The following is a 10,887-nucleotide window of genomic DNA, read 5'->3' as shown; positions in this document are numbered from 1 at the left end:
GGCTACGGACCTGAACACACAATCATTGTAGAGCTTTAAAACAGTATCACATTCATTGTAGAGCTTTAAAACAGGTCTTGATATGAGAAGTAGGAAGAATATCACAGCTATCAAGCCTGCCCAGATGTTGTCTGTTTCACTCACATCCTCATTCCTGCAAAATATGAAACATTGGATTTATGAAACATGAAAGGCGAGTGAGAAATAATAGTGTAATTGAACTGAGCAATTTTATCTCTAAAAATGGTACCTATCAACAGGAGTTTGGTTAAAAATAAATAAAAACAGGTTCCATACCTGTTCTCAGTAGCTAAGTATCTGGGACGTCCCTATATGTGACTAGACTAGAGTTCTATGTCTTCTCAGATCCCAATGAGGTAGCAGCCGTTTATCCTTCTCCATTACCAGATTTGATGCTGATTCTTCGCTTTACCGTCTCTGAGGACGGTTCGGCTTTTTTGTGACCACCGTTTCCAGGATCTCCTGGAAAAGAGAATAAAATCAAAATTATGTAATTGTGGCAGCCGTTTATCCTTCTCCATTACCAGATTTGATGCTGATTCTTCGCTTTACCGTCTCTGAGGACGGTTCGGCTTTTTTGTGACCACTGTTTCCAGAATCTCCTGGAAAAGAGAATGAAATCAAAATTATGTAATTGTAGAAATAGCGAGAGCGATCAACAAAATAAATAAATGCCGTTTCTTTGTGTTATTATATCACAACTTTAGTGCTCACTGCAGCAATTTTATATTCAACAAAGTAAATATGGAGAAATAGATAGTAAAATTATTTTTGTTTCCCAATTTTATTCCCTTTCAACCACGATAAATTTAAATTGTACAAACTTACATTTCGGAAGGTCGTGGGTTCGATTCCCGCCCGTGGCGAAACTCTCCTAAACAGATAGAGTTCGCTCTCGGAATGGCTGGCTTTTCCTATCTTGTCCTCCTTCACTTACCTAGCAGTGGTTCTCCTGTAGAATTGGCACTCTCATTAGATCGACTAGCCAGTGATCCTTTGGATGGGGTAGAACCCTGGGAGCACGCACTACCATCTCCTGGCTGTGTGGTTGGTTAGAGGGATAGCAAAACACACCATGCAAAACACAAACAAGGTTAGAAATGGAAAAACAGATTAGTCTCACGAGGCTAATACAACAGTTCATGAAATTTGACATTTTTAGAATTCTGAACTAAAAAATAGGGTTAGTTAGGCCAGCCACTCACTATCAGGTAGACCGGACAGGTACACCTGATCAGGTATACCTGACACCTTGATCAGGTCTACCTGATAGTCAGTGGCTGGCCTTAGTAATGGCACAAAAATCTGAATCCTAAATAGGATTTTTTACGTACACTAGCTGCCGCTGCTAATAAAACAAACAACCAAATTTTCATCAAAATAGGACAATCCTTAAGATTAGGGGCCTTTTTTTTTTTTTTTTTTTTTTAGTTTTCCCTGGGACTGCAAAGTACTTCCTCAGGGTTTTCCCTGGGACTGCAAAGTACTTCCTCAGGACATTAGCGACCTGAAAGGCACGTAATATAAACTATAGGGACAAAAAAAAAAGGCTTTGCCTAAGTGCATATTGGGTTAAACCGTACGTTTTTTTTTGGGTAGTTTCCGAAAAATAATATTCGCAGAAGTATAGACCACCGAGACAGGTGAATGAAAATCTAAAATCCCCGAGGAGTATTTATCTCCTTTGGTCACTGTTAGTGCCACTTTTTAGGGCGCACGCTGGGGCTAGGTCTTGCCTAAAGGTCTTTTTATTTAAAGTTACATACAGAGCTATATTTATTTTCTAGATAAGATTCGCAGAAAACAATAAAAGTGCATGAATATCAAAGCTACTTACTTTGCTACTGTCAAAAATATTCTTTTATTTTCAAAAATAGGTATTGCTTTATTTTAAGAATTTCAAAAATATTCCTACCTAAAGCTCATCGGCTTTTACACAAAAATATAACGCCTTAAGAGAGGCCCCACAAAGGACAAGAGATTGTTAAAGTGGGTATAATTAAAAAAAAAAAATCTGTATTTCGGGATTTTAGGGCACATTATGGGTTAAATTCCCGTCTTTTCGTTCTCTCTGCTCCATATTTTAACTGAGCGTCCTTCTCCTATCCCCATCACTTCCCTCCTAAAGTACAGACTTTCGATCAAGTACCTACTTGATTTGTAAGTCTCTACTTTGTTGTTTACTTTGGTTACAGATGCAAGTTGATTTGCATTATGATTTTATTCATGAAGGTACAGTCAAACTAGTCCATGTGTCGATCATCGTTTGAATCACGTCATGTCCACACTAAAAACTTTTTTGTTTGTTTGTTGGTTTAATAAAAAAATACTTTATTTGAGTTCCAGACCGCGTTGATCGATCCATCGTCAATCTACTATTGTGTTGAAGCACCATTAGGCTATATCGCCAAAGATGAATTCACCACACGGGGTTATATTTAGAAGAAAAATTATGCATGGCAAAGATCACACCTACACGTTTGCAGTAGTTTACAAGAGATTCATATTCATAGCTAGATACTCTTTCTTGAAATAAACGAGGATTGGATTTTTAAATTTATTTTGTAATGAAGGTAATGAAGTTGGTAGGTATAACAAAAACAAAATCTAGTAGGTATAGAGAAACACAAAAACAAAATAATTGAAACAATTTTTCACACAAAGAAAATTTAATGAATAGTAACTAGGTAGGTATGGAGATAAAATTGACTTAAAATTATTCAACTAGCGGAAGGGCATCCGCAGCCGCACTCCGTAAAAATAAACTCGCCAAAAACCAAGTTGGTTCATCCTGACGAAAAAACACCAATGGTATAGATAGGTGGACCGACTAAAAACGCCAACATGGGAAAAGGCGAAGTACCTAGATGATGAATATGTTATTTACCTATACAATACTTTTCATTATTTTATAAAAGTACCTAGATGATGATCCATGTTAACTTCAAGTTGGTCAACTTTTAAACGTTTTTCAATGTCACAAGCGCAGAAGTCAAAATTAACTTCACTTGATTCAAGTCAGAGTATTAATATTCTACTAAAAGTACGTATAGAATATAGATGAGATTTTTTATAAAATTAATTTCTTTAGAAAAATAATTAACAAAGATAGAAGACCAAATTATTACTAATTTGAACTAGGTAGATAATGGTCATTTAAAATGACGGTTTTGATCAAATAATCACAAAATAAATTAAGAATAGTTTAAATATTTAAATCAACGAACAGATGTAGGTAAGCATTATGCATTACAAACGTACTAAATATTGTGAAAATACTTAACTAAAATTTAAAAACTAATAAGATTCAAAAAAACTGAATTACTAAAAGATAAACTTTATCTACCCATGACCAAGAAAATTGTTCCCATGACTATCAAAAAATCATGTAATTAATAGCTACTATATGTGCAATGTGCATACGTCATGTAATTTTGTTATTTTCCTAATCCTCATAGAAAACAAATTAGCACTAATAAGATTCAAAAAAACTGAATTACTAAAAGATAAACTTTATCTACCCATGACCAAGAAAATTGTTCCCATGACTATCAAAAAAATCATGTAATTAATAGCTACTATGTGCAATGTGCATACGTCATGTAATTTTGTTATTTTCCTAATCCTCATAGAAAACAAATCAGCTATCTATACTTAGGTACTATGTAATGGAAAGTAATCGATGTTTTTATTCAAAACAAATCCACAATAGATCAATTGCGCTTACTTGAGTTATGTTTCAAAGTCATAGAGCAGGAAAAATGAGGACCGTTTATTAATAATATTTTTCCAATTGCAACTCCTCCATTGTAACATCAAAAACTATAGGATATCTCTGAGGAATAAATAGGTATACCAGATAGGTATAATATCCTAATAAAAGGCTTCTATCTGGGGCAAAAATCAGAGTTTGAAATCGGTCCAAGTTTAACTATTGACTTGAAAGAAGTAATCAGCAATGGAGCAGTTGCAAATGGGTGAAAATTATTAATGAATGGTCGATTTCAACCAGGTTTACCTTGCCCAATGGAGCAGTTGCAATTGGGTAAAATTTATTAATAAATGGTCGATTCCTACGTAAAAAGTAGTGAAAAATCCAAATCTGAGGTCAAATGGGTAAAAATTATAAATAAATGGTCGATTCCTATGTAAAAATTTGGGAAAAATCCAAATCTGAGGTCAAAACTCCATAACTGTAAAAGGTCGAAAATTCAATTTTTATTTTCCGTTCTAATGAAAGAGTTCAAAGATGTGTGACGTCAGACTTCAGGCAGTTGTCTCGCTAGGTAGCGCCAGTATGCAAGCACGCTTGCGGAGGAGCAGAAAGAAATCTGAGAGGACATTTGATGTGACGTCATCGCCTACGCGAGCGTATGCCGTGACGTCAAAGTTCACGTTTTACCGGTATTTTTGAAATCGATTTATCTCGGAATCTAGAAGTCGTAGAAGAAAAAGAAAAAAATCTGTCGTTCCTCATTTTTCTTGCTCTTTGACTTTGAAACATCACCCAAGTAAGCGTAACTGTTCTATTGAATTGAATTAAGTTATGTTGATTTCAAAATCTTCAGGCAATTAGATGGCTTAAACAAAGAGCTAAACTCAATCTAAGCTTGAACTCCAACTGTGGCTCCAGCTATTACACCTAAATAGGACAATCCTTAAGCGTTTGAAAGGTTGCGTCAAACGCTTACACCGCGTTTGTCACGAAAAACAGACGACAAACCAAATGCAATCATTCCAGCGAACCAGTCGCGTTTAGCTCATATCATTGAGACTAAGCTAGGTTATATGCTAGGTTAGAGAAAAGAAAAAAAATTACAAATCATAGGCAAAATGAATGCTTGATATTACCTACACCTTTTAATATCTATTCAACTTACACTGACATATCGATGCCACAGCACACACCCATACACGCACAGCACAGCCAGCAGGAACATAACAGACAGCCAGGCCAGAATATTCACCGCCTGAGTTCGGCCAAACAGGAGCTTTCCATTCTTAATACAGAGGAGGGCCTCAGTGAGTTGGATAGCACCGTAGATCCAACATTGAGTGCCCAGGCGTTTGCATTGGGTGTCGGTCACGAAACTGTAGTACTGCCTGTATTTTAATATCTATTCAACTTACACTGACATATCGATGCCACAGCACACACCCATACACGCACAGCACAGCCAGCAGGAACATAACAGATAGCCAGGCCAGAATATTCACCGCCTGAGTTCGGCCAAACAGGAGCTTTCCATTCTTGATACAGAGTAGGGCCTCGGTGAGCTGGATAGCGCCGTAGATCCAACATTGAGTGCCGAGACGTTTGCATTGGGTGTCAGTCACGAAACTGTAGTACTGCCTGTCAAAGTAGGGGCAATAGAAGAACATTACCTACTTTCATTATCCTCATAATAGCTTATCTTGTATATTCCACTGAGAAAACACTAAATAAATATGTAGTTAAATCGTTAAATGTACCTACACTTCTTTAAGAAGGTTAGAGAAAAAAAAAAAAAAAAAAAAATACAAATCATAGGCAAAATGAATGCTTGCTATTACCTACACCTTTTAATATCTATTCAACTTACACTGACATATCGATGCCACAGCACACACCCATACACACACAGCACAGCCAGCAGGAACATAACAGACAGCCAAGCCAGAATATTCACCGCCTGAGTTCTGCCAAACAGGAGCTTTCCATTCTTAATACAGAGGAGGGCCTCAGTGAGCTGGATAGCGCCGTAGATCCAACATTGAGTGCCCAGGCGTTTGCATTGGGTGTCGGTCACGAAACTGTAGTACTGCCTGTCAGCATAGAGAGAATAGAAGAACGTTACTTTCATTATCCTCATAATAGCTTATTATCTTGTAGACTCCACTAAGAAAACACTAAACAAATATGTAGTTAAATGTACACTTCTGTAGGAAAAATACTAGCAGTTCTGTGAACTGTAGACCTCACTCAGCCTCTTTTGCCTAAGCTGAGACTTTAAACAGAACCTTCCTAGAAAGGTGCAATGGGGTTAAAACTACTCCGCATATGGAGGTTGGTGGTTCGAGTCCAAGTCAAGTCATAAAATTTATTGAGGTGTAATACTTAAGTGGAGAACAAAATTTACGACAAGCTTTTAAGTATGATTAACACAATTAAAATTCCTTTTTCATGGGTATGTACCGTGCGTTATTAGGTTACCAATCAAATATATCAGACCATGTTTAGACTGCGAGAGTAAAGAGATTTTCAGTCCTGTGCTGGCAGTTTAAACAAGGTATATTCTAATTTATTCTATGTCTCACACTCACCTAGCACTAGGAGCCACCATTATACCCAGGAACGAAAGTCGAATGATCACTATCGGATGAGACGGAGGCATTTCAAATATATGCTTCAAGAAGAACGTGAAACAGAACCTTCCTAGAAAGGTGCAATGGGGTTAAAACTACTCCGCATATGGAGGTTGATGGTTTGAGTCCAAGTCAAGTCATAAAATTCATTGAGGTGTATTACTTAATTGGGGAAAAAAATTTACCGTTATTAGGTACCAATCAAATTTGTACCAATTAATTTAGGTTGTTATTATTAATACCAATCAAATATATCAAGTAAGTATACCTTGTTTAGACTGCGGGAGTAAAGAGACTTTTTAGTCCTATGCTGGCAGTATAAACAAGGTATATTCTAATTTATTCTATGTCTGACACTCACCTAGCACTAGGAGCCACCATTATACCCAGGAACGAAAGTCGAATGATCACTATTGGATGAGACGGAGGCATTTCAAATATATGCTTCAAGAAGAACGTATTCAATTCAGACAGCTGCCAAAAGAGTACCATTTGGCACACACCAATGAATCTCATATAGGTGCACGTGGGATCTAGCCAACGCACGTGGGTCCAACTTTGAGGAGTGAACTGGAGCATGGCCCGCTTTAGCTTGCCACTTGTTGAATGGATATCCCTGAGGACATGAGACATTGAAAAAGTAGGGAATTACACAACATTTATGTACAATATGATCTCTCTCTCTCTTAAAAATAAATAAAATAATAATAATATTAAACATGAAAAAAGGAGCCAAGTTTCAAGACTACCTCCCGAAAAATCGGCCTATGAATGCAGTAATAACCATGGATTTTGACAAAGTTTAATACCTCATACCTCAGTAATCCCTGGTCTTACGCTCAATCTGTCTCATATTTTATGGGCCTGACCCTGGGTCATTTTTTGGCACAGCCATTGTTTGTCATTTATCAATAAAGTAGAAAGTATTTTCTATTACAGACAAATTACATACTTCCCTACTTGCCATGTCTAAGAGATAAAGGCATGATACCACCTGTCTCACAAATGATGGAAGGATTGGGATATAAAACTCTTAAAATTGGATAGATTAAAGAATTGAAATACACTTACTTGATAGACACCCACTTGTACTCTCTCATTTCAAACCACTTGCACAGCTTAAGTCCAACCCAAATGCCAATTCCATTACAAAGTAGAATATCTAGGATGAGGGCATCCCACCAACACTCAATGAAGTTGGGTAAGAGATGGGCAAACGCGATCTGAGGAAAAAGAACAGAGGTTTGTTATGAAGATAAGGCCCTTGGTTTGAATGAAGTGGTTGATTAAATTTAAGATAGGTAATAAAAGTTTATTCCTTTAATTTTTTTTCCTCCTTTTTTGGGTGTCTTTTCAACATATGAGTCCAAATAAGTCCACCATTCAGATATCTACACCTCTAAACCAACCTACCTTAGAGTAAGAAATTGGGACCCAAAGAAATACATCAATAGATTCTCAAGGAAGGAAGATGAAGATGGGGGTGGGGGGGGGAATCAGATACTTAAACATTTCTTTTAAAAGAAGTTTTTTAATTCTGATTCTTAGTAAATTGTGATTTTTTTTCCAAGTGGCAGGATTCTCAAGATTGAGCTCTTCCACCCAACTACTGTTCAGCTTTTCAAACACATTCTCCTCTCACCTCAGTGAATTCCCACATAACACTCATAGCCCATAAGATGCCCATGTGTCTGATCAGGACTGCCTTGAATGCCCACCCAACAAAATGACCCAGGGCAAACACATCCAAGTGATTGTAGATCTTCTCTAGGGAGATGTCTGAGCAATTCACACCATACTCTTTGTCCATGTCTATCCTGAAATCTGAAAGAAGGAATTAGGATATTATTTAATAATATTGATTTATGAGAGCCAACACTCTCATAAGATGAGAGAGGTCTAAGGCCATATTATCTGACTCTTCATAATACATTCTCAATTAAATTAGTGGATATATTGTGAGATTCTGTCTATGTTGTGAAAAAAGAAAATTCTTTAATGTTGAGTGCACAGCTTCCCTAGTTTACATGCATGACACATTCCTGCTGAGATTCAAACCATCTCCACATGTCCCATCAATAAAATGATTGTGTGCAAAATGCATGCAAAAAGTTGAACTTTTGCATTGCCTATTGTGTTTGAAATTAAAGTCCCTTCCTCTTCTACAATCCTGTTTTGTAATTACTAAAAGGTACCCTCCTGCCTGGAATGAAATGTGTTTTAAGAATCGTAATTCCAGATCATACCTACTTACCTATGTTTATTAGGATGTACATATACATAATAACATATTGTAGTCAGAATTTGGCTGACTAAACAGGTATACTCATCATTCTCACCAACATTGCTATTTAACTTTAGTACTGTAGCGATATTTTCACTGAACCTTGTTGAACATTTAAAGGATAATTGAATTTTAATGGCTGTACTAATAGCCTGATACGTTCTATCATCAGCTAAACGTTATGACTTATGATAATAATAAATTAGTCAAGTACCTAAAGAATCTATCGATACCACTTTTATGTTGGGATTTTCCTATTTCGGCAAAACGAGCTATTTCTAGTACCTACAATCGATACCACTTTTATGTTGGGATTTTCCTATTTCGGCAAAACGAGCTATTTCTAGTACCTACAGTAGACCTACCTACATCTCGTTATAACCTACATAGCTAATATACTAGCAGGTGATATCAATAGGTGAGTAGGTAGATATAGCTCGTCATCAATAGGTGAATAGGTATTGTAGGTACGTAGAGGTAGTCTGTGGACTACGCGGTGATAACTATTATAACAGTACTAAATACCGAATAGGTGCTATCACAACACAATCCGACGATGTTTAAGAAACATTATACCAATTTTATTAGTGCTTTGCCGAATCCCCGATGAAATACCTATCTATAATGTTCTGAAAAATCGAAAGTACGAGTTCAAAGCTTTTTTTTGTAACTTGTGTTATATTACATTCTCACTGAAATTACCTAGTGGTCCTAGTGCATAGGTATATTGTGAGATTCAGTCTATGTTTCAAAAAAAAAAAAAAAAAATATATATATTTAATGTTGAGTGCACAGGTTCCCTACCTTACATGTATGACACACCTTTACTGAGATTAAAACCATCTCCATCTCCCATCAATAAAATGAATGTGTGCAAAATACATGCAAAAGGTTGAACTTTTACATCACCTATTGTGTTTAAAAACCCTTCCTCTTCTACAGTCCTGTTTTGTAACGAAATTAACAACGGGTAGGTCCCACACTCTAAGAAATTCTAGACCAAAATCTAGCAACATAAAATAGCAAATTTATTTGCTACCGTAATTGGGCCCCGTTAGGCCTTCGGGGAGTCCTTTTTCTGAGTGACTTCTACATTTCACATAACTACCAGTACAAATTAGATGCCTTGCCAAAAACCCAGAATTCCATATAAGATATGAAATGATCAGAAAGAAATTAACAACGGGTAGGTCCCACACTCTAAGAAATTCTAGACCAAAATCTAGCAACATAAAATAGCAAATTTATTTGCTACCGTAACTGGGCCCCGTTAGGCCTTCGGGGGGTCCTTTTTCTGAGTGATTTCTACATTTCACATAACTACCAGTACAAATTAGATGCCTCGCCAAAAATCCAGAATTCCATATAAGATATGAAATGATCAGAAAAAAATCCATCAGCTAAATTATAAACAAAATAAAATCGATTAAAATAAGAATGACTACGCCTACTATAATTATACACCTGATTTAATTTACATATTACTATCACATTACAAGTAACCGTACTTGTACTATGGGTAACTCCAGGCAGTCCCATAATATATATGGGTTTAGTCGTTTCTCGAAAGTCACAATAAATGTACTCGCTTTCCAGGATACTGACCCATTTATACCTAAACTACATCTTATACTCATACTTTTGGCAAAATTGTAATAATTATTTTTCCTTTTATAATTTATAACTATAACATAGCCTTATGCACCATCAAAAACACCTTGTATGAGACAAGTCTATAGTATTCACCTTCTGAGGAATAGCCATTGACAATAGCACAGTGAATGCACTAGTTCCCAACGGATCACTGAAGTTAAGCAACGTTGTGCGTGGTTGGTAACCGACCTTTCCAAAACATAACTAGTACAGGGATGCATTTAGGGCGTTTTTTGTCCCTCAATGTTTTAGTATACAATAATAATAATAGTGCTTATTTATACTGCTCGCATAGGACTGAAAAGTCCCTTTACTCCAGCAGTAGGCTACTACTATTATTGTGGTCAAATTCTCAAATTAGATTGAGGATAAAATTCCATACCTCGGCTGGGATTGAACCCACGCCCTCCTGTTTACCAGGCGAGCGCCTTGACCACTACATCACCGAGGCAGGGTACTACATTGGCTCCCAACCTTGATGAAATCCTGGCTACGGACCTGAACACACAATCATTGTAGAGCTTTAAAACAGTATCACCATCATTGTAGATCATTGTAGAGCTTTAAAACAGGTCCCATACCTG

At 36.6% G+C, this 10,887-nt stretch overlaps 1 protein-coding gene across 1 annotated transcript in view; it reads right to left on the bottom strand.

Moving 5' to 3' along the window:
* Window positions 1-328: 328 nt before the first annotated feature.
* The window catches only part of LOC103508764 (phosphatidylserine synthase 1), a 23,434-nt gene continuing 12,875 nt past the window's right edge, over window positions 329-10,887 (bottom strand). The window contains exons 4-9 of the mRNA XM_026823271.1: window positions 8,009-8,190; window positions 7,438-7,589; window positions 6,728-6,982; window positions 5,604-5,826; window positions 959-1,061; window positions 329-483 (exon numbers count right to left, since the gene is read on the bottom strand). Coding sequence (XP_026679072.1) covers window positions 389-483; window positions 959-1,061; window positions 5,604-5,826; window positions 6,728-6,982; window positions 7,438-7,589; window positions 8,009-8,190 — 1,010 coding nt within the window. The 3' untranslated portion in view covers window positions 329-388. The remainder of the gene's footprint in view (window positions 484-958; window positions 1,062-5,603; window positions 5,827-6,727; window positions 6,983-7,437; window positions 7,590-8,008; window positions 8,191-10,887) is intronic.

This window comes from Diaphorina citri, unplaced genomic scaffold, assembly GCF_000475195.1.
Source record: "Diaphorina citri unplaced genomic scaffold, Diaci psyllid genome assembly version 1.1 scaffold432, whole genome shotgun sequence".
In the NCBI taxonomy this organism is placed as follows: Eukaryota; Metazoa; Arthropoda; class Insecta; order Hemiptera; family Psyllidae; genus Diaphorina; species Diaphorina citri.
Note: the sequence above shows the minus strand (reverse complement) of the source record. Positions and strands in the feature narration are given on the sequence as shown.